General features: G+C 37.6%; 1 protein-coding gene and 1 long non-coding RNA gene across 2 annotated transcripts in view; one reads left to right on the top strand and one right to left on the bottom strand.

The window, feature by feature from the left end:
• LOC130855754 (uncharacterized) overlaps positions 1–27,744 on the bottom strand; it is a 51,082-nt gene that overhangs the window by 17,511 nt on the left and 5,827 nt on the right. The gene's annotated exons all lie outside the window — the stretch shown is intronic.
• ARL14 (ADP ribosylation factor like GTPase 14) lies at positions 17,127–17,705 on the top strand. Its single transcript, XM_057739713.1, has one exon. The coding sequence runs from the start codon at positions 17,127–17,129 to the stop codon at positions 17,703–17,705; it is 579 nt and encodes a 192-aa protein (XP_057595696.1).

Here is a 27,744-nt window from a genome sequence, read left to right on the forward strand (position 1 = left end):
AGAACTGTTTATTTTCATGCTTATGATACCTGTCCACTGTGAGCTGACTTACCTTGTGTGTATGTGTCTGTGTGTATATAAACCTGTTTCTGCACCTCCCACTCTGTAATGTCTTATAAATTGCTTATTATTCATGATATTTGGGGGTGGGGGGTGGGGTGGGGGTTGCCCATTTTCTCTTCTGGGCTAAATTTCAATTAGCTTGTCAAGTTTTATTAAAGAACTTACATTTTAACTATGGTGTTTCTCCTTAAAGATCTGTTTTCTCTCTTCTCAGTAAGTGCATCATTATCCTTCTAGTTTAGTCAAAAAACCTAAGAGTTATCTTGGCTGCTCTCTCACACCCATATCTTATCCATTAGCAAGTCCTGTGGCTACTGCCTCCAAAACATATCTTGAATCTGATCACACACACAAATATATTTACTAGTAATGGCAATATATCCTTATTCTTCTTTAAAGTAATTACTTAATTGGCTGCCTTGGGTCTTCATTGCGGCGCACAGGCTTCCTCTAGTTACAGCGAGCGGGGGCTACTCTTCGTTGTGGTGCATGGGTTTTTCATTGCAGTGGCTTCTCTTGTTGTGGAGCATGGGTTTTAGGCACGTGGGCTTCAGTAGTTGTGGTACATGAGCTCAGTAGTTGTGGCTCACAGGCTGTAGAACACAGGCTCAGTAGTTGTGGTGCATGGACTTAGTTGCTCTGCAGCATGTGGGATCTTCCTGGATCAGTGCTCAGACCCATGTCCCCCACATTGACAGGAGGATTCTTAACCACTGCACCACCAGGGAAATCCAAATATGTCCTTACACATAAAAAAAAAACCAAAAAACCCTATATATTCTACTCTCCTTTGTAGGTACAAGTGGCCAGGAAGAGGCCAGGTGTCTGATGACATTAGAGGCACCATCTGTAGACTGCTTCCCTCTAGATTTTTCATGTGTGAGCAAAATAAAACCCCTAATTTGTTAACCTTCTAGGGTTGGTTTTTTTTTTTTTTTTTTGGTGTCTATTGCTTGAAATCAACACAATTATTAACAAATATGGAAATTGAGACTGTGATTAAAAATCTCTCAACACACAAAAGCCCAGGGCCACATGGATTCACAGGTGAATTCTATCAAACATTTAGAGAGGCGCTAACACCCATCCTTCTCAAACTCTTCCAAAATATAGCAGAAGGAGGAACACTCCCAAACTCATTCTATGAGGCCAGCATCGCCCTGATACCAAAACCAGGCAAAGATGTCACAAAAAAAGAAAATGACAGGCCAATATCACTGATGAATATAGATGCAAAAATCCTCAACAAAATACTAGCTAACAGAATCCAACAGCACATTAAAAAGATCATACACCATGATCAAGTGGGGTTTATCCCTGGAATGCAAGGATTCTTCAATATACGCAAATCAATCAATGTGATACATCATATTAACAAACTGAAGGATAAAAACCATATGATAATCTCAATAGAAGCAGAAAAAGCTTTTCACAAAATTCAACATCCATTTATCATAAAAACTCTCCAGAAAATGGACACAGAAGGAAATTACCTCAACATAATAAAAGCCATATATGACAAACCAACAGCCAACATCATTCTAAATGGTGAAAAACTGAAAGCATTCCCTTAAGAACAGAAACAAGACAAGGGTGCCCACTCTTACCACTATTACTCAACATAGTTTTGGAAGTGTTAGCCACAGCAATCAGAGAAGAAAATGAAATAAAAGGAATCCAACTTGGAAAAGAAGAAGTAAAATTGTCACTTTTTGCAGATGACATATTATACATAGAAAACCCTAAAGATTCCACCAGAAAACTGCTAGCACTAATTGATGAATTTAGTAAAGTAGCAGGATACAAAATTAATGCACAGAAATCTCTTGCATTCCTATACACTAACAACAAAAGAGCAGAAAGAGAAATTAAGGAAACACTCCCATTTACCATTGCAACAAAAAGAATAAAATACCTAGGAACAAACCTGCCTGAGGAGGCAAAAGACCTGTATGCAGAAAACTATAAGACACGGATGAAAGGAATCAAAGAAGATACAAACAGATGGAGAGACATACCATGTTCTTGCATTGGAAGAATCAACATTGTGAAAATGATTGTACTACCCAAAGCAATTTACAGATTCAATGCAATCCCTATCAAATTACCAATGGCATTTTTCACAGAACTAGAATAAGAAATCTTACGATTTGTATGGAAACATAAAAGATCTCGAATAGCCAAAGCAATCTTGAGAAGGAAAGACGGAGTTGGTGGAATTAGGCTTCCTGACTTCAAACTGTACTACAAGGCTACAGTGATCAAGACAGTATTATTGGCACAAAAATAGTAAGGTAGATCAATGGAACAGAATAGAGAACCCAGAGGTAAACCCAAGCACATATGGGCACCTTATCTTTGACAAAGGAGGCAAGAATATACAATGGAAAAAAGACAACCTCTTCAATAAGTGGTGCTGGGAAAATTGGACAGCAACATGTAAAAGAATGAAATTCGAACACTTCCTAACACCATACACAAAAATAAACTCCAAATGGATGAAAGACCTACATGTAAGGCCAGACACTATAAAACTCCTAGAGGAAAACAGAGGCAGAACACTCTATGACATCCATCAAAGCAACATCCTTTTTGACCCACCTCCTAGAATAAAGGAATAAAATCAAGAAAAAACAAATGGGACCTAATGAAACTTAAAAGCTTTTGCACAAAACAAAACAAGAAGACAATCCTCAGAATGGGAGAAAATACTTGCCAACAAAGCAATGGACAAAGGATTAATCTCCAAAATATACAAGCAGCTCATGAAGCTTAATACCAAAAAAGCAAATGACCCAATCCAAAAATGGGTGGAACACCCAAATAGACATTTCTTCAAAGAAGACATACAGATGGCTAACAAACACATGAAAAGATGCTCAACATCACTAATCATCAGAGAAATGCAAGTCAAAGCCACAATGAGGTATCACCTCACACCGATCAGAATGGCCATCATCACAAAATCTAGAAACAATAAATGTTGGAACAGGTGTGGAGAAAAGGGAACTCTCCTGCACTGTTGGTGGGAATGTAAGCTGCTACAGCCACTACGGAAAACAGTTTGGAGGTTCCTTAAAAAACTAAAAATGGAACTACCATATGACCCAGTAATCCCACTCCTGGGCATATACCCAGAGAAAACCATAATCCAAAAAGAAACATGTACCATAATGTTCATTGCAGCACTATTTACAATAGCCAGGACATGGAAGCAACCTAAATGCCCACCAACAGATGACTGGATAAAGAAGAAGTGGCACATATATACAATGGAATATTACTCAGCCATAAAAAGGAATGAAACTGAGTTATTTGTAGTGAGGTGGATGGACCTAGAGTCTGTCATACAGAGTGAAGTAAGCCAGAAAGAGAAAAACAAATACTGTATGCTAACTCATATATATGGAATCTAAAAAAATGGTACTGATGAACCTAGTGGCAGGGCAAGAATAATGATGCAGAGGTAGAGAACAGACCTGAGGACACGGGGGTGAGGGGAGGGGAAGCTGGGATGAAGTGAGAGAGTAGCACTGACATATATACACTACCAAATGTGAGATAGATAGCTAGTGGGAAGCTGCTGCATAACACAGGGAGAGCAACTCGATGATGGGTGATGACCTAGAGGGGTGGGACAGGGAGGGTGGGAGGGAGGCTCAAGAGGGAGGGGATAAGGGGATATATATATAAGTACAGCTGATTCACTTTGTTGTACAGTGGAAACTGGCACAACATTGTAAAGCAATTATACTTCAATAAAGATCTGAAGGAAAAAAATAGGGTGAGGTAGTTATTCATACCATTTGCAAATAGATCTGGTTTGCTCCCTTTCTGGGCATGCAGTGGGGCACTTCCTGCCTCCTCATGCTCACAGAGGGCCGTGAAACTCATTCTGGCCAATGAGTTGTGAGTAGAAGCGGTAGGGGCACCTCTGGCCCAGAACATTTAATTGACTATGTAGGATCTTTCAGAGCTCTCTTTCCCTTATACCACAGTGACCAGCAATGTTCATGGTAGTGGCTGCTCCATTAGCCTGGGGCCCAGAATGAGGAAAGAAACTCTGCATCTTGTTTATTTGTTTATATATTTATCTCCCTGCCCCCAGCCACCTTGCATTAGAATGTATATGTGAGAGCAGAGACTCTGTGTCACTCATCACTGTACCGCCAAAGCTTAAAATAGTAACTGACATAATTAAATGTTCTACAAATATTTGTTACTGATTTTGACTGGGGCTGAATTTAACTTACAGATTACTTTAGGAGTGAACTGGCACATTTACAATGTTATATCTCTTCCTTTATTTGGCTGGTTCTTTTTTTTAAAGACCAGCAGTAAAGATTTAATATTTTCTTCATACAGACTTTGTGCATATATTATTGAGTTTATTCCTAGATATTTTACAGTTTTTATTGCTACTGAGAATGGGATTTTTCTCAGTTATTGCTGGCTAAGAGGAATGCTACTTATCTTTGTATGTTGTTGATCTTGTATCTTGGCCAGTTTGTCATCCAGTTCTCTGAGTTTTCTAGATACACAGTCATGTCATCTACAAATTTTCCTTGCCTTTTCCTCTGACTTGGGATTCTTGGATGACTATCTCATATTTTGGGGCTCCTTGTATGTTATTTAAATTAATATTTCATGACGCTTCTTTCTTTCTTCTTTTTTTCATGACATTCCTATACTACAAATGTACTTATTTGGTATTCTGGATCACAGCTGAGAGGATAAGTCCCTCCTCTTTCCTTAGTGAAATTGATGTCTGTTATTTGTAGGCTATGTCAGACATTGGGTTATTATGAGCCTGTAATGGTAGGATTCTGGAGACCACTTATATATGGGTGGGAGGGAAAATCATCAGCAAACATTTTGGGAAAAGCAAGAAGCTAATAACCCAATCTGGGGACAAGCTTGGTCAGGTCATCAAACTGGTGATGTTGGCCAGCTAGCTCCAACACATGATCCAAGGAAATGGAGGCACTCCTCCAACCTGAAATAGGAACTCTCTATGTAGCTGACATAGAGAAGGTATCAAGATTCTGTTCAGGGCCCTCTGAGCTGCCCAAACCCCTAGGGAAGCAGCACTCCATGGGAGGAATATTTTGATGTTAGAGAAAGCTGCGGCTTCCATGAAAGGAAGCCCTCCACAACCTGTCTCTCCAAGTCTCGGAGGATGACAGGTTACCCTTTGCCTCTAACCAGCATAACTCATTGGGCCTTAGACTCAGCACCACACAGCAGCCCTGGGAGGGATCTCCTGACCTAAAACAGAGTCACAGATTCTCCCACTAGGCTTCTTAGTAGCCTCTGTGCCCACTCCCTCCTACTACCTGGCACAGTGCTTGGAACACAGCAATTAAGAAATATTTGTTTAATCCCTAGCATAAAGATACATATTTTTTGAATGAATACATTTGATTTTTGTCAACCTGTGAAATTTTTTTAAAAAATCAAAAATTTACATATTATTCAGGAGAAAGCCAAATATCCTATAATCTTTCTATAAACTTTACATCTTTCTTACTGCTGGGTATTTACATTTCATGCTAAGATTTCTGTAAATATTTTCATGCAAACATATGTCTATGTTTTTGACCTGACAAGTATTCAGTAAAGTTTGCTGGAGCAAGATGTCCCAACACATAGATAGAAAATTGATGGAGAATACAGAAGTTTTCAATGGGTAAAAATGGCTTTATCCTGAAAGTCAGATTTCAAGGGTTAGGGATGCTAATTTTGGAAAGAGAATAGCAAATGTGAGTCAGGATACCTATTCTAGGAAGAGACTGGAGTGCAAGAAACCTAGTTACCAGACCTGGGTTTAACAGTCTGGACTGGAACTTATTTAAAAAGGCAAAAAATAAAAATAAAATAAGATAAAGTTAAATTAAAAAGGCATTTGACTAGTTGTTAAAATTAGGATCCCATATTATGACTAGGTTAGTGGTTAGGATGACTCTGTGCTGGGTTTTAGAAAGGAGGATTGGAGCTGCTTAAGTACTTGATGTCTCAGATCATGATTGAGACTACAATTAGCTTCTAAAAGAGGATCAAGTGGCCTCAACCATGGGGAGGAGGGATTAAAGGCTTGGGAACCATGTTTTGTCTGATACCAGCAATTAAGAATGGCAAATATGGAAATATGCTCTTGCTATACTCATAGCAGACTTACTAGTCAGGATTTTCCAGAGAAATAGAACAGCTATAGATATAAATATATAGATAGAGATTTATTCTGAGGGACTGACTCCTGCAATCATGGAGTCTGAGAAGTCCCATGATCTGCCGTCTGCAGGCAATTCCATTCCAAACCCAAAGGGCTGAGAATCAAGGGAGTCAATGGTGTAAGTTCCCGTCTGATGTCTGAGGGCATCAGAAGATGAGTATCCCTGCTGAAGCAGAGGGCAAATGAACCCTTCCTCTGCCTTTTTGTTCTTCCAGACCCTCTACCAGGCCCTTGATGGATTGCATGGTGCCCAGCTGCATTGGCGAGGACAAACTTCTTTATTCAGTTTACTGACTGAGATGTTAATCTCTTCCAGGAATACTCTCACAAACACACCTTGAAGTAATGTTTTGCCAGCTATCTGGGTGGAACATCCCTTAGCCCACTCAAGCTGACACATAAAATTAACCATCACACAGACATTGGTAATACAGTGTAGTACTCTTTCCTAAGGGGCCAAGATACAACTTTATATTCCCTCACAAAAAAAGTTGCTAATGATAAATCTCATTTGGCCAAGCAAATATAAACCTATTTGCTATCCCCATGACCAATAATAAAATAATAACAGCTACTACATATTTGCTGAGTGTGTACCATGTGTCATGTACTAGGCTGTGTTATATCTCATTTATTCCTTACAATAACCCTGAGAGGTAGATAATGTTTTACAGATTAAGAAATTAAGGTAAGAGGTAACTTGGTCAGGTTCGTACAGGAAAAAATGATGCAGTTTTGATTGAAGCCAGGTCTGTCTGATTTCAGAGTCTGTGCTTAACTAATTAGAACTGGAAAGTTTAATGCTCCAAGCCTGTACCAAGCTGAATACTCTAATTTATTCTAGAGTATTTAATCTGTACCCTGAAATGGTTCATGCTGGAGTTAATTTTAGCCATGCACTTGAACCAATTGTGTGCCCCTAGGTTGAACTATTTGAGGTAACAGGATGACCAGTGAAAAATCAAAGTGCAAGGGCATAATCTTTGATGAAAATAATGTCTCATCTGAGCCTTGATCGATCTTCCTGGAAAGCCAACCCTGAGATCCTGCAGTAATGGGACAGGGCCTGGAAAACCTTGAGGGACTGCCCTATCTCTTGGTGGCCTGGCTTATGTCACTTGTCACTTTAAGTGTGATAATAGTACCTTTTCTCTCTTACCCTACCATTCCTTTTGTCCCTGCTTACTCAAATTTTCCCTTTGGAATTTCTTACCAAAAACTGTCACCTGGGTATTTTAGTACCTGGATAATTATTTATACAAGTATTTAACTTGGTCTTATATTGTGTCATATCTTTCATGGATGTGAGAACTAAGTCATATTGAGTAATTTCGCTTTATAGTTATCATTTTTACTTTCATACTTAACATAAGAAGGAATTATTTTTTAAAGATGTGAAAGAAAAGAGTAAAGGAATAATAAAATGTGTTGTTTATATGAGTCCTAGCTTTCACTCATGTACAATGATTTTATTTACATACTTCTAACAAAATTAATTAGAATATGTTTAAAATGGCAGAAGATGAACGTTTCCATTATGACCACATTAAGGACCATTTTATCTTGAAATGGAACTTTGAAACTCAGATAAATCTCAACTCAGATTTTGATGCCCTTTAGCTATGTTATAAATTTGGGCAGAATTTTTTTTTTAACTTATTTAATAGTTAATTGGGGAGAACAACCAGGAGAATGTTGACACTATTTCCATCCACAACATTTCTGGCTTGGAGTTAAGGAAGAGGACAGTAGGGATTTAGTGGGAAGGGAACTTGATTGCCCTTGAGAAACGATCTACTTCTGGCTCAGGTTATATGAAATTATAACATAAAACAAAAACAAAACCCAATTTGTAAAGTGAGAAACTTGTTTACCTAGGCTGAGGTGACAAACCTGTGTACCTAGGCTGTACTGTATAATAATAGTTCAATAATTTAAAAAATATTAGTAATTGTTCCTGGCCCTTTCACTGACGTAACCAAACCAGATAGAAAAGAAGAAAAGGGAAAGAAATAAATTGAAAGAGGAAAGGGAAAGGAGAAAAGTAAGGAGGTAGGAGGGTAGGGGAGTGAAAAGAGAAATGAGGTAAACTTAACCCTAACCAGCCATCCCCATGGCTGTCCATTCGCCTTGGAGGCAGCATGAAATCATAACAACTATATCAGGTAGAAGTTATTATCCCATCCTATCCTCTTACAACTTTGATTTCTTTTTTTAAAAATTGCGATGAAATATAATGTACATCGCCAAATAGTTCACGAAATAACTTTGACAATTTACATTTACCTCAAATAGCTTATGAGTGTGGCATTAATATAATTTGATAAGCAAAACATTTTTGGAATTATATTTTGATTTAGGAGAGAAAAGTTTATTATTTTTTTTTAAATACTAGAAAAAGAAAGTTTGACAAAATTGGGTTTGGTTAGGGTAAGCAGAAGAAAGCAGTGATCTACAGTAGGTTGTCATAAAGATCCCCCAGGGTAGGTATCTGTGAGTATTTATTTGTTTATCAGTGAGGGTCATGGGTTCTACAAGGTTAAGACCTATTTCTTTATACTTGCTTCCTGAGAAATCTTATCCATTAATTTGGCCTCAAATACACTTTGTTCAAATCTAACTTTTCCCTTGGTTCCAGTGTCTTTCAATGATTTCCCATTGCTTACACATTATATGGCAGAATAAAAAGCAAATTTTCAGCTCAGTATTCAAGTATCTTCCAACAAGGTGCTCTTCCAACATGACCAGACTCCCGTACCCACATGTCATCTTTACTCAGCTGCACTAAACCCTGGCTATTCTCAGAACACACTGCACACTTTCTCACCTTTTTGGGTTTTTTTTAAATTTTTTTTAAATTAAAATAAATCTTTTTTTATTGAAGTATAGTTGATTCATAATGTTGTGCCAATCTCTGCTGTATAGCAAAGTGACTCAATTATACACATATATACATTATTTCTTTATATTCTTTTCCATTATGGTTTATCACAGGATATTCAATATAAGTTCCCTGTGCTATACAGTAGGACCTTGTTGTTTCTCACCTCTGGTTTTGATCACATTGTCCATCTGGGAATGTCTTTCCCTTTCCTCCTCTTTTATTAAGTAAATGAAGTCTCATTTGAATGCCACTCATTCGGGAAAGGGCCACTGGTGAGAATATATAGTCCTTCTTCTGCATTCCTGTGGCATTTCCAAGTGGACCTCTAGTGTGGTACTTGTTTTACGACACCTCACAGTCCAGGTATCATCGCTATTTTTTTGTACATACCAAAAGAAGCACACAAAATGTTTGAATACCAAAGTAGGCAACCAAAATCATCCAAGCAGGCAACCAAAAGCATGTATAGAAAGATATTAACCAAGATGCATCTTCATATTTTATAAGTATCTTAAGTTAAATTTTAAATCATTCATATAAAATATTGCTGGTTATCTACTTACAGTTTGTTATCCCCAGACCCCTCATTCTATCCTCTGCTCTGTAATGCTGTGACTAGGGGCCAAAAATCCAACATTTCCTAGGCTATTTTTGCCAATTGGATTTGAGTTAGATTCTGCTAATAGGACTACCATTAGGAACTCACATGGCAGGGAGGTGGAAAAAGCCAGTGTTTGTTCTCTCTACATCTCTCTCCTTACTTTGTAGAGAAGCATTCCCGGGGGCTGTGTCCATTCCAAGTAAGGTTGCAAGATTTAACAAATAAAAATAAGATGCCCACCTAAATTTGAATTTAAGATAAGTAATGAATGCTTTTTGGTTTTGTTTTAGATATTTTTTCTTTTCTTTTTTTTTTTGAATTTATTTATTTATTTATTTATTTATTTATTTATTTATTTATTTTATTGGCTGTGTTGGGTCTTTTTTGCTGTGCGCAGGCTTTCTTTAGTTGCGGTGAGTGGGGGCTACTCTTCGTTGTGGTGCGCGGGCTCCTCACTGCGGGGCTTCAGTAGTTGCGGCACATGGACTCAATGGTTGTGGCTCACAGGCTCTAAAGCGCAGGCTCAATAGTTGTGGCACACAGGCTTAGTTGCTCCGCGGCATGTGGGATCTTCCTGGGGCAGGTATCGAACCCGTGTACCCTGCATTGGCAGGCGGATTCTTAACCCCTGCGCCACCTAGGAAGCCCAATGAATGTTTTTTTTTATTATAGGTATATCCCATACAATATTTGGAACATACACTAAAAAGTTATTCATTGTTCATTTGAAATTCACACTTACTTGTGTGTCCTACATTTTACCCGTCAAGTCTAATGACAAGGTCTCAACTTTTTGTTTTATCTTCCCTTACCCCAGTTTCTGGTTTGATACTGTCTACTTCTGAGTCTTTGAGGACTGATTCTGCTTCAAGAAGTAAGCTTCTCATTTTGGTTTCCCTCATTTGACAGCTTAAGATTCAGCTTCCCTCAGTGTACAACTTTGATTTCTTAGTTTATCTTCTAGAAAGACTGGAAAGGAGAACGTGAGTGAGTGACCGTGGACGTATCTGAGAAGTAGCCATGCAGACCTGGCACTCTGATATTTAATCCTGAAACTGGCTCCAGTGTCCTCGCATGAAGCTGGGCAAGTCTCATGTGACCTATATTAGGGTGACCATATAGCCTAATTATTCCAGGACTGTCCCGTTTACACCTGTTTTCTGGCATATTCGTTATTGGGCATACTCTCCACTTTCAAAACCATCCAAGTTTGGTTGATAACTGATGTGAGCACCCATGCACGAGGCATGCTTGCTGGACACTGACCTGAAGGCTCCCCTCCTCTTACTCTGCTGCCCTCACACTTCTCAACTCGAGTTATGGAGCCGCTTCCAGTTCCCTGGATACAATGTGCTATGTCACCCTTCTTTTTAATGACTTCTGTGCTTCCTTAAGGCTCTGTTACCTTACTTATAACACTATTCATGCCATGTATCTGTCTCCTTCATTAGACTACCAGTTCCTTGAAAACAGAGACTGTTTTGATTGCATGCATATCACCAGTATCTTGCATTAAGTCCAGATACAGTATGTGCTCAACACAAGTTTGATGAATAAAGCATATCAAAATTATTATGTACATAAACAAAAATAGAAAGAAGACAGACAAAAGTAAATTCATAGTCATATTAGATTTTTAAATATTTCAGATGATTTAAAAATGTTAAAATATTGTTTTTACGATAAAATATTCTTTTAAATAGCAAGGTTGTATGTCGAGTATTTAAAAAAAACTTTTTTAAATGGTTTAACCCTCAGTTACTTCTTAAACGATGAACTCTCAGTTCTGTTTGCAGTAGTTAGTGCTTGCCATTTCGTGTGTACCCAATAAATATTGAATTAATAATCACAGATTTATTGTGAGTCAGAAGAGAAATAAGAGGCTATAAAGAATAGAGACCTTAAAATAATTTAAAAAAAAAAAAAAAGAATTTGCCGACCTATGCAAACCTATGATTTGGATCATTGACGTGAAAAGAGAGCCAATTCGGTTCATGGTGGTCAGGTTGCAGGGCCCAGTTCTCTGGGCTCCCCTTGCTGCTAGCAGGGCAGACACTCAGAGGATACTGAGAGCTTCACATGTAGCTGGAGCCAAAGATATCTGGGTCATCTGTCCTTATATAAATGCCCATCTTCACCAAGGCAGAGGAGTGAATGCCTCTTCCAAGTTCCAGACATAGCCCTCAGACTGTCCTCTGTTCATTTTAGTTGTATTGTATTGTACCCTTCTTGCATTTTTATGAAAGTGTTGTTTATTCACATATTTTTGCTTTACTTATGCTCTTCTTTTGGCTTTGAATTCCCTTCTCTTGGAAGGGAGAGGGAGGATAACAATGTTGGGGTACTGGGTAAGGGGTTCAGCACACAGTGCTGTATTCTGCCATAGGAATACAGTACTCTGATGGTAATCACCAAATTGTTCCTTGTCTGGAAAAGGTTAAGAGTTGCAGGTATTTTTTTCCTCCCAGTTTTATTGATATATAATTGACATAAAGCACTGTATAAGTTTAAGGTGTGCAGTATAGTGATTTGACTTACACATGAAATGATTATCATGATAAGTAAGAATTGCAGGTATTTTAAAATGTTAGCTAATATACAAAACTTGTGAGAGGGGAGGAAGAAAATTTGCATCAATCATGTGCCAGGTTCTGTGATATGTGTTTTCACATTTATTATAAGCTATTACAATAATAGCTTTAATATAATAAGCTATTACAATATCCCTGTTTTTGTCACCATTCAGCACTTAGTAAGTGCCAGAGGCCAAATCTGAACTCAGATCCAGTGGGCTACCCGTGTGAGAGAAAAGCTCTCTACATCTGGTGATGTGAATGAAAGTGCTGGTTCTGTCCTGGAAAAAAATGGCACTTCGAAAAGCTTTGTGGATTGGAATATCATTTTTCACAGCATCAAAGAATCTCAACTAGGATAATGAGTACCTGTTGTTCTCATTACATGTTCAAGAACAGAGCATATTTCTGACAACTGAGTGTACAAATGTTTGCGGTCTGGAATTTTTACTTGCAACAAAAATGGAAAATTAAAAACTAAGCCTGGCTTCACTGGTAGACACATGGGTGTTTTCAATTTGTGGCTCATTGAACTGCACATTTATGATTTTTTGCATTTTTATCTATGTATGTTATAGTTCAATTTTCCAAAAGTTCATTTTTAAAAAGACCAAACAAAAAGTTGTTGTAGGAAAAACAGAGATGTTCCAAGTCTGCATAAACTAAGCAAGTCACACAACCACATCCTGATTCTTTCTTCTTTATTTGTAAAAAATAAAGTTAATGGAATAAGTTTCCACTTTCTTCCAAGAGATGAGTTTCTTTATCTTTACTTCGTCAGTACATGGTTGAGTCTCTAAGTTAGGGCTTTTTGCCTCCATCTCCACCATAAGAAGTTTTAAAAAATGTTTTTTTCATTCCTGCATTTTAAAACGAATTTCCTGTGATACCACGGAGCTTGCCAGTTACTCTCTCACAATCCTGCCTTTATTTGCATAATCTTAGAATGATTCACAGAAAACAAATACCCTGCCTTCCCTCAGGTTTGGCCAGGGCAAATGAATCCATAAATGTTGTAAGACAGTAGGAAAAGATGTTGAAATATTTGTAGAATTTTTCAGGAAAATTAACATTGAGGAAGAAATTACTCCCTTTTACAGAAGAGAGAGTCATATTTTCATTTGGATATAATATTCATCCAGAATTTAACTCCTCATCTGGTTGACTATCCTGAAAACAAGGGATAATTGGTCAAATGGGAAACAGAGCGAAGGCATATATATATGATTATCCTCATTATAGGCAAAACAAAGTATTATCCCAGTACCGACAGTGGATCTCATAAAGAACATATCAAGTTTAAAATGAAATGTGTTAAACTTTTTCTTTTTTTTCTTTTAAAAAGAATTTTATTTAGATATAATTGATATACACTAAACTGCATATATTTAAAATGTTAAACTGTTTCTTTCAAAATTCAATTTATTTAAAGTCCAGAGATGGATAAGAGCCCACGTGATAGTGCAGAGTCCCTAAATTCATCTTGGGATATATGGTCTTGCCACACGTGTAAGCTGAATTATTCTCTACGTTACTAGAGACTGCAGCCTAGTTTGATTAGCTTATTTCAATTATATTCTTTTTCTACATGTTATTTTGAACATTTTCAAACCTACAGGAGAGTTCAAAAATAGTACAGTGAACCCCCCAAACCCCTCACCTAAACTACCAATTGTTGACTTTTGCCATATTTCTGGTGTGTGTGTGTGTGTGTATGTGTGTGTGTGTGTATGCTAAACCAACTGAAATTACTTGCTGGTATCACCCCTAAGTACTTTAGCATGTATCTCTTTAGAGCAAGGACATCCCCTTACATAACAATATCATCATTGCACTCAAGAAACTTAGCACTGCTAAATACCATCATCTAACATACAGTTCATATATATACTAATATATGAATGATAATCATCACGAAATGTTCCCAATTATAGTAATAATCAATTTTTTGAACAAAGGATCCAACCACGTATCTTAAATGTATCTTAATTTAGATCATTCTTCTTCTGTTCCTTTTTTTTCCTTCTGTCTTTCATGACATGGGCATATTTTAGAGTCCAGGTCTGTTGTGTCTTGTAGCATGTCCTACAATTGAGATTTGTCTGATGGTTTTCTCATGATAGTTAAACATGTTTATAGGAAAAAAACACTACATGGGCATACTTTCATCCTGTTGTTTTTCCATATACATCCTATGTTTTCCCATTTCTGAGACTCTGCTCACACAGACCATCTCTTTAATAAACACACTTTCCCCTATCCCACCTCTAGAAGGCCTGGTTTGAGGCTGACCCTTCTCCAGGGTGATTTCCTTGATGCCCTCCATCCGGAAGTAATCTTTGAATTTTTAGAATATGTTGGCTTTTTTCTTCTTATAGCATTTACATTTTTTAGAACTTTACATTATTATTTTTATTCACATATCTTTAAACTTTTCCCCAATGAAAGCCATCTAAGGGCAGCTCTAATTTATTTTCGTGTCCTCCCTGGAATCTAGCACATAGTAGTTCACACAGTAGGTAATCAATATATACATTTGTTGGATAAATGGATGGATGAATAAATAAATGAAAATGTTATCTCCGGTTTCTAAGATACAGGGAGTTGGTTAAGAATTTAATAGCTTTTTAAAGATTCATATAATTTCTTCATAAGTGTACTTTCTACACCCAGAATAGTCTACTTAATCAAAAAAATAAAATTTTAGTTTGATAAAAATAAAACATATATTATATGCCTTAGTATATATAGCTCTTTTAAAAATCAACTTGCTGGGACTTCCCTGGTCCAGTGGCTGGGACTCTGCACTTCCTATGGGGGGGTGGGTGCGCCTGAGTTTGATCCCTGGTCAGGGAACTAGATCCCACATGCCTCAACTAAAGATCCTGCGTGCCACAATGAGGATCCTGCAGGCCGCGACGAGGATCCCAAGTGCTGCAGCTAAGACCTGGTGCAGCCAAATAAATAAACAGATAAATATTCTTTTTAAAAGTTTTTAAAAAAAATCAACTTGTTAAGCATTGAGGGAAGCCTTTCACTCTGGCGAGTTTATTCTTTAGCTTTGAAAACTAGTCTTATATTGTTTCTTTGATAATTTCCTCTTTGCATATTTTCTGCCCTTTCTTGAATAAAGTCCTATAAGTCAGACTTTGAAACCTGTGCATTGATTTTCTACATGTCATCTTTTCTTTCATACTTTCTAACTTCTACGTTTTGAAAGGTTTTCTTCTAACCTATTATTGATCTCTTTAAATTTTGGAAACCAAGTTTTTAATTTTCAAGAGTCCTGTTTTTGTTTTTTAAGTGGCTTTTTAAATAGCATCCACTTCTTGTTTTATGGGTGTGATATCTCTGCAAATCTCTATGGAAATATTAATTAGGACTTATTGAAAATTTTCTTCTGTTAAAGCTTTCTTAAAGCCTTATTTCTGCCTTGGCCTTTCTCTCATTATACTGAAGGCATGTTATGTATTAAGTATGAAAACCTCTGTGCACTGAAAGCTGATTGGGAGCTCCATGTTTATGAGCAAGATTTGCCAACTGCCAGGTTGGCTACAGGTTAATTCAATGTTGAGTTAGGCATTATGATGTGGAAACTCCCAGTTGTCAAAACATGCCCGTCTCTTCTCTGACATCACACAATTTCTCTAGAAAAGTGTTTTTTTGTTTTGTTTTGTTTTGTTTTGTCCCAGGGCATAACATCTCATTCTGAATGGTCACCCAGCAGAAGTAGGTGCGTGTGTGTGTGTGTGTGTGTGTATTTTCTGTTCCTTATTCAGACTTTCAGTTAAACCTGTTTTTAGTCATTCATTTCGCCCCTTCCCTCTGTATCCTGTGCATCAGCACTCCAAGCCTCAGTTTTAATCCTGCTGCATCAGTTACCATCCATCTTCTCTCTATATTCCACCTTCCAGAACTTTGTTGAAATCTCTCACCCTCTGATGGACTCTCCTGCTCTTGTTATGAGTTTATATGTTCTTTTTATTCCTTTACCATCATTTTGGTGGAGTCTTGAGAAGGAGAGGAGATAAATATATGTATTCATTTGCCACCTTTAATCAGACTGCTTAATTTTAAAAGTGTTTGTGTTACAAACTTCCCCCTCCTATAAATTTGGTCCTGTAAATGGTGTAAACTATCTATCTAGAAGATTAAAGAAGTGATTCTCTATATTATTATGGGAGTAAGGTTCAGATAACTTTGGGTGGTTTAAAGTTTCCTACTGAGTAATCTAGAAAATACTAAAGATACTGCTCAGGGCAGTGTGAGATAAACTCTCTCTTCACGACTTCAGAAGTCTGGTTACTTATTTACAACTAGAATAAGATAAACAGTCAAATAACTAGAGAATTTCTACAAACCACCTGTAAAGTTAAGTTTTTATCCCACTACCAAACCATGTTCCCATGCATGTTCGAACCTTTGATTACCCTACATTTCCGACATCTGGGAGAGAACAAGCTGCGGTGTCACCCAGGCAAGCCCCTCCTAAGTACTATTCACTCAAAAAGAATTTTCCCTTTGAGCTTCTATGACACTTGCTGGTTACTCACATCAAAAATTCCCCAGGATTGGCTGGGACTGCAAATAAAACACTGTTTGCCCATAATCAAGCTGATAAGCTACAACATAAATGCACGCAAGTCCTATTCTTAGACTGTAACATGAAACATTTGCTCTCTTCTTTCCTCTTAACATTTTCATGCAAGACTTGGAGAGGAAACACGGCTCTGGCCCAAAGAAAAGGTCTTTAAAGAAAAAAAAAAGCCTAAAATGGGTCTGTTGAATTCTAAAAACCCCAAAGCCAAGCAAGCCCGAATTCTTCTTCTGGGACTTGACTCTGCTGGGAAGTCTACTCTCCTTTACAAATTAAAGCTTGCTAAGGATATTGTGACCAACCCAACAGTAGGTTTCAACGTGGAGATGATTGAGGTGGAAAAGGGTATTCCACTCATGGTCTGGGATGTTGGAGGACAGGAAAAAATGAGAACTGTGTGGGGCCTCTACTGCGAGAACACCGATGGGCTGGTGTACGTTGTGGACAGTACGGACTCAGAGCGACTAGAAGACTCTAGGCGAGAGTTTGAGCACATTTTGAAGAATGAGCACATTAAAAATGTGCCTGTTATCCTGTTAGCCAACAAACAAGATGTGCCTGGATCTCTGAGTGCTGAGGACATCACCAGAATGTTCAAAGTGAAGCAACTCTGCAGTGACCGGAACTGGTACGTGCAGCCCTGCTGTGCCCTCACTGGGGATGGGCTGATGGAGGGGTTCCAGAAGTTAACTGGATTTGTGAAAAGCCACATGAAATCAAGAGGAGACACATTAGCATTCTTCAAGCAGAACTGAGGTCCAAGTGGGGAAAGAGAAGCTGATGAGGTTGAAAGGGTAATTTTTTTTCCAAGTGAGAAAAGCAAGTTGCCGAGTTGGCAAACTTTTCCTGAAATGTTATTTCACTTAAATTCCATTAAACAACTCAGACTAATATCTAGAAAATATTATTTTGGGCCAGGTACTTTCACAAACTATGTAGTAATGATAATTGAGAATGAAAATTTTACAATTTTGTGCATACTGGATGATTCAGAATAATCATATTTGGGACCAAATAAATTCTTGCCTTATTATTTTTATATGACTACTAGAACAAAGTTTAAGTAAACTGCTAATAGAGTCAGAATTTTTTCAGACTGTTTCCAGCTGTTACAGGTATTGAATTTCCACCATGCTCCTGTGTAATAGCTGGGTGTTTAAAAAAAAGAACTTTAAATTATGAAGAGGAAAATCTTTCTTTGATGTTAATATTCTGTAAATCCCTATCCCTTAAATAAAGGTTTTTTTTTTTTTTTTCCCTGCATTTCTGCCAACTTTTTGAAATCTACTGCTAGGAACTTCTTATAATGAGTCAAACAATGAACTCTAGGCTGTTAATTGTCCAGAGGTTGTGTTCTCCTGTAGGGAGCAGAAGTTGGTACCTTAAAGCTCTGGGAATCAGGGTAGCACCCTAGAGTTTAGGGCAACGTCTGGGCTTACCACTCAGCTGGAGGCTGCAATCCCAAGACCGGCTTCAGTAGAATTCAATATAACAGTTATTAGTTGGGAACATATGTACAGTTCACTGTACTGATCAAACAGGAACCAGAGCCAGACTTTGGTCTCAGAGACCTGGCAATTCACAGGGGAAACAACACAAAGCCAGTAGCTAGAACAGGGCAATAAGTACTAAGTGCTATAACAGGAGAGACTCTTTCTGACCTGACAAAATAAGAAGTGCTTCCTGCAGGAGGCTGTGTTTAAGAGAGTCCCCAACTCCTGGGGATCCCACTGAAGATGCAGGTTAGTCACTGGAAGTTCCCATCACTAGGAGACTCCCCAGAGATGTTGTGGGGGAGGGGAGGAGGGGAGAGAGAACTGGAGATTGAATTGGAATTCCCTTAAGAGGCTCAGAACTCCCAGGGAGGCTCTGGTACTAACAGAAGACACTCTTTGCTCCTACCCCATCTCCAACAAGGCTCATTTGGGCTAGAAGCAGGCCTCAAGCCCCAACTGCAGACCCTGGGACTCCAAATCTTAACATCACAGAGAAAAATAAAGGTACAATAAAGCAAGGATGCTAGGGGGCTTCCTAGGTTGCGCAGTGGTTAAGAATCCACCTGCCAATGCAGAGGTCACGGGTTCGATCCCAGCTCCAGGAAGATCCCACATGCCGCGGAGCAACTAAGCCCGTGTGCCAAAAAAAAAGCAAGGATGCTAGCCCCTGGATTCCTTCCATGACTTTTTTCTTTGACCTTAGCCACGATTTGTTGCTCAGCAACAAATCCTTCTGTGCTACATGGTAGGGATTCAAATAATAAAGTAGACATATGCTTAATTACAGTTACCATTGGTTGAATACCGTGTGTGCCAGGAATTGTGTTAGACCCTTTCATACATCTTCTCATTTAAAGTTCACAGCTGCCTGAGAGAAACAGACATTATTATCTCCATTTTACAGATGAGAGTACTGAGACTAAACAAAGTTAAACAACAGTAACAACCACAGAAAACTATTTGGTATTTTAAGCAACGAGTAGGGCCAAGATTCAAACTCAGGTGTCTGACTTCAAGGCCTGTGCTGTTAATTGCCATGATATTTTTTTATAAATAAGGTATGGCCTCTGTCTTTGATGAGCTAAATTAAGAATAACTTCAAGCTAAATATTACTCAGACTGAAAGAGAATGAATGAAATAATGCCATTTGCTGCAACATGGATGGACCTAGAGGTTAACATACTGAGTGAAGTAAGCCAAAGACAAACATCATATGATCTTGCTTATATGTAGAACCTAAAAGAAAAAAAATGATACAAATGAACTTATATACGAAGCAGAAATAGACCCACAGACATAAACTTATGGCTGCCAAAGAGGAAAGGTTGGGGGCAGGGATAAATTAGGAGTCTGGAATTAACATACACACACTACTATATATAAAACAGATAACCAACAAGGACATACTGTATAGCACAGGGAACTATACTCAATATTTTATAATAACCTATAAGGGAAAAGAATCTTAAAAAAAACATACATATGTATGTATAACTGAATCACTTCGCTGTACACTTGAAACTAGCACAGCATTGTAAAACAGCTATACTTCAATAAAAATAAATTTTAAAAAATTTTTTAAAAATCCAAGCTAAATTAAAAATAGAACTACCATATGGTCCTGCAATCCCACTTCTGGGTATGTCTCCAAAGGAAATGAAATCACTACCTTGAAGAGATATCTGCACTCCCATGTTCATTACAACATTATTCACAATAGCCAAGACATGGAAACAATGTAAGTGTCCATCAATGAATGAATAGGTGAAGAAAATGTGGTGCATATATAACTGAAATATTATTCAGCCATGAAAAGAAAGAAATCCTGACACTTGCGACAACATGGATGAATCTGGAGTTCACAATTATGCTAAGTGAAACAAATCAGACAGAGAAAGGCAAGTACTGTATGATCTTACTCACATGTGGAATCTAAAAAACCAAACTCATAGAAACAGAAAGTAGAGTGGCAGTTGACAAAGGGTGGTGGTGGTGGTGGTGGTATGATGAGGGAGGTTGTTAAAAGGGTACAAACTTTCAATTATAAGATGAATAAGTTCTGAGACTCTAATGTACAGCATGGTGACTATAGCTAATAATACTGTATTATATACTTGAAATTTGCTAAGAGAGTCTTAAACATTCCCACTATCACCACCAAAAAAAAAAAAGTAACTATATGAGGTGATGGAGAATGTGTTAATTAACTCGATTTTGGAAATCCTTTCACAATGTATATGATATCAAATTACCACATTGTATACTTTAATATATTATCATATAGGTAATAGAAAACATATTACAATTTTGTCAATTATACTTCAGTAAAGCTGGGGGGAAAAGAATAAATTCAAGCCAACATATACTGCTTTTACATTAAGAAATTTCTTTGAAAAAACAAGCTAGGCAGAATGAATTAAGTGCAGTAACAGATATAAGAAACACACTGAAAGACTGTGGCAAAAAGAGTTTCTGATTTCAGAAAAATGTCAGAATAGAAAATGTTTCCTGATGTTCCAGGGGAGTGGCAATGTTAAATGCTTCACAGCAGAGTTCTTCCTAAGTTTCACAAAATTATTAAAACTGCAAATATGCATCTTTTAAAAAAAAACGCATCATCCCTTACCATTTTCCCTATTTGATTTAAAAAAAACCTTCCTAGGACCTCGAAGGGATAATGTTAAGTGGAATAAGTCAGACAGAGAAAGATAAATGCTGTATGATCTCACTTATATGTGAAACCTAAAAAAGCAAAAAACAAACAACAAAAAACCAAAAAACAGAAAAGCAAAAAACAGACTTGTGGTTACCAGAGGCAGTGAATGTGGGAGGGGGAATTGGGGAAAGGTAATCAAAAGGTACAAATGTCCAGTTAAAAGATAAATAAGTACTAGGGACATAACGTAAAACATAACTATGTTAGCACCTGCTGTACATGATTTATAGGAAAGCTGTTAAGAGGGTCCTAAAAATTTGCATCACAAGGAGAATTTTTTTCTTTTTCCTTTTCATCTTCCTTTTTGGTTTATTAATATCTATATGAGATAACGGATGTTCACTGAACCATTGTGGTAATCATGTCACAACAAATGTAAATGAAACTATCGTGCTGTACACCTTAAACTTATGTAGTGATGTATGCCAATTATTTCTCAACAAAACTGGGAGGGGGGAGTAAAAAAAAAACAACCTTCCAAATAATCTTAAAATTAGGGATCATTAGCTTATGTCTATAGAAAATGTAAGAATAGAAAATGTTTCCTGGTGTTCCTGACCATTTTGGTAGTCTGAATTAAGTCAAGCCGTTTGTAAAATTCAGAGAGAACAGTCCTGAAAAATAATGAAAATCAATTAAAATCTTCACTTCAGAAAACTGGGTGTGTGTGGTGGGTGTGGTGAGCAGATATATCCTTAATGCAGAGCAAAACTTATAAAGTAGCTTTTTTCCTATCTGTCATTTCAACATCTCTCCCTCATACGCAGCTATTCCTCAAAATCTCTACTAATATTCTCCAAGAAACTTAAACACTCTCATGCTTTATCCCCTTTCTTCCCTGGGATCCAATCTGTCTTCCCTCAGTCATTTGCTTTCTTTTCAATGTAAGTTTTACAAATCTTTCCTTTCTTAGGCATTTCCCTTCTGCTCTCCCAGCATGCTCCTCTAGACCCTCCAACACACACACACACACACACACACACAGTACACTCTTCATTCTGATCTACCTAATAAAGGCCAGACTTGAAGGAAGGGGAAAAAGTTAGATGGACAACACCAAAATATTCCTTAGCAGGTGAGAGGAAAGAGGCTGTGAGTATTCATACCTCGATATTTATTATTGTCATACATTTCATTCTCTGTTATCTATGTGTAACGAGGCAAAACTTTTATCAAAATAGCATACTGCCACAGATCTGTAGCAGCAAAAATCACTTCTGAAATGTTCCTTGGTTAAAGATTTAGAGACTGAAAGATAAATAACAGTTAAATATTTCTATCTGATTTTCTAAGTATTTCCAGGTGAAAAAAAATGCCTACAGGGCATAAGAACAAAAAATGGCAAACAAAGCAGCAGCCGTGACTGATGCATGTTAAAGTTAATTTGTCATTTTAAAAAGCTGAACAGGGACTTCCCGATGGCACAGTGGTTAAGAATCCACCTGCCAATGCAAGGGACACAGGTTCAATCCTTGGTCCTGGAAGATCCCACATGCCGTGGAGCAACTAAGCCCATGTGCCACAACTACTGAAATCCACGTGCCTAGAGCCCATGCTTGGCAACAAGAGAAGCCACAGCAATGAGAAGCCAGCACACTGCAACAAAGAGAAGCCCCTGCTTGCCGCAACTAGAGAAAGCCCACGTGCTGCAACAAAGACCCAACGCAGCCAAAAACTATAGATAAATAAATAAACAAATAAATTAAATAAATTGAAAAAAAAAAAAAAGCTGAACATTGTTCCGATGAGAAACAAATTGTGTTCTGCCAAACCAGCGAAGACTGGAAATTTCAGATGGAGTGTCCTGAAGTGCTTGTCCTTCGTAGGTGGCACCAAGGGACAATCTGCAGAGGCATCACTGTGTTGAGTATGTGGAGGAAAAACCCAAGAAACAGCACCTATCAGGCTTCTGTAAGCCCTGAGACTGGCCTACTCTTTTTTTTTTTTAATTTTATTTATTTATTTATTATTTATTTTGGGGGGGGTACACCAAATTCAATCATCTGTTTTTATACACATATCCCCGTATTCCCTCCCTCCCTCGACTCCCCCCCACCATCCCTCGAGTCCCCCCATCCTCCCCCTCCCAGTCCTCTAAGGCATCTTCCATCCTCGAGTTGAACACCCTTTGTTATACAACAACTTCCCACTGTGGCCTACTCTTGTTTGCATGAGCTCTCTCTCCAGAGAGAGAGAGAGAGACAGACAGACAGAGACTGAGAAGCAGAAAGACAGAAGCCAGAGAGACCTCTCCTTTGGCAGTGCTAATAATATTTTAACATATTATGGGATATAATGTCCAACAGATTTTTAGCATAGTGTCAACTATCAGCAGATTAGAGTAGCACAAGAAAGCACGTTTTACCTTGAAAATACCACACAAATATAAAAGTTGATTATTAGATGACGACCATATGGGTAGTATTTTCACAAACATTACCTCATTTTGTTCTCACGAAATCTTATGGGGAAGCATAACAAATATTAGCAACACTATTTTAAAGAAATGAGGAACTGATTAAGCGCTTATTGAATCTAGGCCTCCAATTTCCAAGTTTTTTTTAAAAAAAACCTGTATTATCATACAACGAATTTAACAACTTAAACAGTTTTTCCCATTAGATTTCTCTGTCTCTGTAAACCTATGAGATTGTGTCAGAGTATTTCTTGGGCCAAAAAGCCAGGAGCCATCTTCCTTTCCCCCTCATGTCCCACAACTATGGCAAATTCTGTCAGCTTTTTATCACTCTTCTGGCCACTTCTCAATCCCCATCACTACCACCAGGTCACCATCATTTCTCACCCAGATGGCTGCATTCTCCACACAGAATTCTGCGGGAGAGGTCTAAAAATGAAACTCAGATCACATCACTGACCTGCCTTAACCCTTTCTGTTCACTTCTTACTCCATCTGGTGCCCGACTCCTTCTTTTCTCCCACAACTCTCCCCCTCCAGCCACAATTGCCTTAATGTCCCTCTATTGCTGCTAATTTTTTACAGCTTCAGCACCCCTAAATTAGCTGTTTCCCAGCTTAGAATACTCTTTCCTCAGGTCTTCAAATGGTTCAGGCTTTCACATCCTTCAGGCCTCCAAACAAACATGTAGAGGCATTCCCAGAATCCTTATCTAAAAGACCCTCTTCATCCCTGCCACTCCCTACCTCTCATCCTGCTTTATTATTTTTCATAGCATTAATCAGGCTAGAATAGTGCTTAGGACATAAAAGGTATTTAAGAAGATATTTGTAGAAGGAATAAATGAATGGTCTGAACCCTAAAGGGAGGTCTTGTCAGGGCCTGAGGCCACCTCTAAGGGATAGAATATGGATCCAATAACAGAGAGTAAAAAGAATGGCAGATTTGGACCTAGGCCAGTCTCACTTTAACCTCAAGGACAGTGTGCTGCACTGAAATGAACATATAGGCTCTGGAGTCACAGCTGGGTGGGAATTCTGGTTTGTCTTGTTGGCTCTTAAGCAAGTTACTTCACCTTTCTGAGCCTCAGTTTTCTCAACTAGAAGGGTGACTTGAACAAGAAACAGACTTTCATTGTGTTTAGCCACGGAGAGTTAGAGATAGTTACAGCCACCACTGTTCATTACCCTAATACAGCAGGATCCTGTTTCTTGACCCTCGCGTGTGTCCCCAAACACTCCTTTCCCTAGTCTTCTTCTCCACACAAATCCCCTCTTCCCTGTCTCCCTACCCATTCTAGGATCCCCATTTGCCTCACCCCAAAACAGGAAGGGAAAGGGATTTAATTTTTCCTCAATGTTTTATTTTGAAAAATTTCAAGCCTTCAGAAAACTTGAAAGTAAAATTAACACAGGTATACTTTTCACTGAAATTTAACAATTATAACAATTTTGCCATATTTGTGCTCTTCCCTTCTGCACACACATACATATACACACAACTGCAATCATTCTGACACTTGACACATAACACTTTATCCTTTAAGGAGTCAGAATATCCTGAGTCCTTAAAATGGATATTCTTTTATGTAACCACAGTACATTATACATAAAATTTTAAGCATTAATTAAATATCATATAACAGTCCATAGTCAAATTTCCTCAAATAGATCTTATTCATAGAATTTTTTTGATCTAAGATTTAAGAGCTATTGCATTTGGCCATCAATTTAGAGTATTTCCCCTGTCTTTTCCTATTTTTTCATGACTTAGAAATTTTTGAAGAGTCCAGTCCAGATAATTTAAAGAATGTCCCACAGTCTGGATTTGTCTGATTGTTTCTTCATGTTTAAGTCTGAGTTAAACATTTTTGGCAAGAATACTCCATAAGTGTTATTGTAGTTCTCACTAAATCCGTTAGGAGGCACATAGTGTCACACTGTCCCGCTATTGATGATGCTACATTTGATCACTTCCTTCATGACACTGCCCACTAGATTTCCCCATGGTAAAAATATAACTTTCCCCTCTGTTCTTAATAAGTAATTTGATATGATAAGCATGATATTTTGAGACCATATGAACATTCTGTTCCCACAAAGCCTTCCTCTTAATGGTTTTATCATCCACTGATGATCCTTCCCTGAGTCAGTTACTACACTGGGAACTGTAAAATGGTGATTTGCTAAACCTGAAGCATCACTTGCAAGCTGTTTAGATACGTAAATTCTAAAAAACCCCCGACCTATTAGTCAGAATATTTGGGGTGGATGGGGTGGAGGTGTGTGAAGGAAGTTCCTGGAATTTGCGTTGTTACTGACACTGTTACAATCCATTTCTGTCCCAATTCTTTTTAATGCTTAAACTGTCCCAAATTTGCCCAGGAGAAGCTCTCTCAAGCCAGCTTCTGTGTTCTGTTGACATGTCCCTATTTGTTTTTGAGTAATTCCTTGTTTGGGAGGACACTGAGTCATCTTTCACTTTCCCTACTCAGCTGCCTCAGACCTGGAATTAACCATTTCTCCCAGGAGTCCTGATTCCTTTCATTGGGAAACAGAATAATGGTGCTAGCTGTGCTCTCTATTACTGGGGTGTCACTGCTTATAGGCCCATTCCATAGAAAAAGCAAGGAAATATATACATATATCGTAGATATATTAAAATAATATTGATACCTCCAGATTGAATCCACACCATAGGATTTTTCCTTATCTTCCCCATTTCTATTTGTATCCCTCTTCTCCTACAAAGAACTCTGGCTCTAAAAAGCATCAATACAGTTACTCATTTTCCCTATGCTACAACACAACAAAATACTTTCAGAATCACTATACCAAACTGCCATGTCAAATAAACCCACTCAGGAAAGTTTAAGACTTTTTAAGTTCTTTCTGTTTTTATTCAGAGTGCTGTGTTCAAAAGTTACTTCAATTAATTTTTTTCTGTGCCTATGTTATAAATATTATATTGATTTTAGGCTGATTTTTGCTATTTGTACTCAATTTTAAGGTTTGACTTTATCTTTTGAGTTAATATTAATTTTCAAATTCATAGAATATTTACATGCCTCAAAAGTGAAAACTATATGAAAAAGTATATTCAGAGAAGTCTGGATCACATCCTAGTCTTTCCTACCTGTCCCCAAACTGTAACTATTTTCATTAGTTTCTGATTTATCCTTCTTTTGTTTTCTCATTGAAAAAACAATCAAATACATATAATCACACTCATATTTTCTCCTGTTTCTTACATAAAATGCCACATTTTACATACAGAGAAGAAATAATTTTAAAGTAGAGATTTGCTACCAATTCATTGTGACATTAAAGAAGAGGAGGGACTTCCCTGGAGGTCCAGTGGTCAAGACTCTGAACTTCCAATGCAGGGGACACAGGTTCAATCCCTGGTCAGGGAACTAAGATCCCACATGTGCGGTGCAGGCAAAAAATAATAAATAAATAATAAATTTTTGAAAAAAAGAAGAGAAAAGCCTCCTTAGTACAACAAACTGACATTTCTCCTCAAGTTATACATAAGTGGCATTGTACTTCTAAATCAGGTTGACTTTTCTTTCACTTTAAAGCATTTTTAAGGCATCTTTCCACTCTAGTTCAATGTACCTACTGTAGTTGCCTATTAATGGGAAACATGAGAGACTGGTGACAATGAGATGCAATCCTCTCTGTTTACCATGGGATAACCTCCATTATTTACATAGTTATCTTTCTGTCCTTGTTTTAAAGTAAATTATATATTTACATTTATTCTAAAATTTATTCCTGTGTAAAAAAATATACTACCATGAATTTGTAAAAATAAAGCATACAAAGATATACATGCATATATATGTATATATATTTACATAGAAAATATAAAACATACCAAGATGTCTGGGTGGTTAGATAACAGATGGCTATAATTCCTTATAGTTCTTAGTATTTTCTTAGTAATTTTATATAGTGAATGTGTTACTTTTATATTTAGGGGATAAAACATTATTTTCAAAAGAGCTGTTTAATCTTCAGAGTCTGTATAAAACATGAGGGAAAATGCATGACCGTAGAACTGTCATTTCAAATGCACTGATCTAAAGTAATAAGAAATCCTTTTAACGACCAGAAATATTGCAATGTACGGACACATGGGGGCATTGTAACCGAGTTTT

This window comes from Hippopotamus amphibius, chromosome 6, assembly GCF_030028045.1.
Source record: "Hippopotamus amphibius kiboko isolate mHipAmp2 chromosome 6, mHipAmp2.hap2, whole genome shotgun sequence".
NCBI lineage: Eukaryota > Metazoa > Chordata > Mammalia > Artiodactyla > Hippopotamidae > Hippopotamus > Hippopotamus amphibius.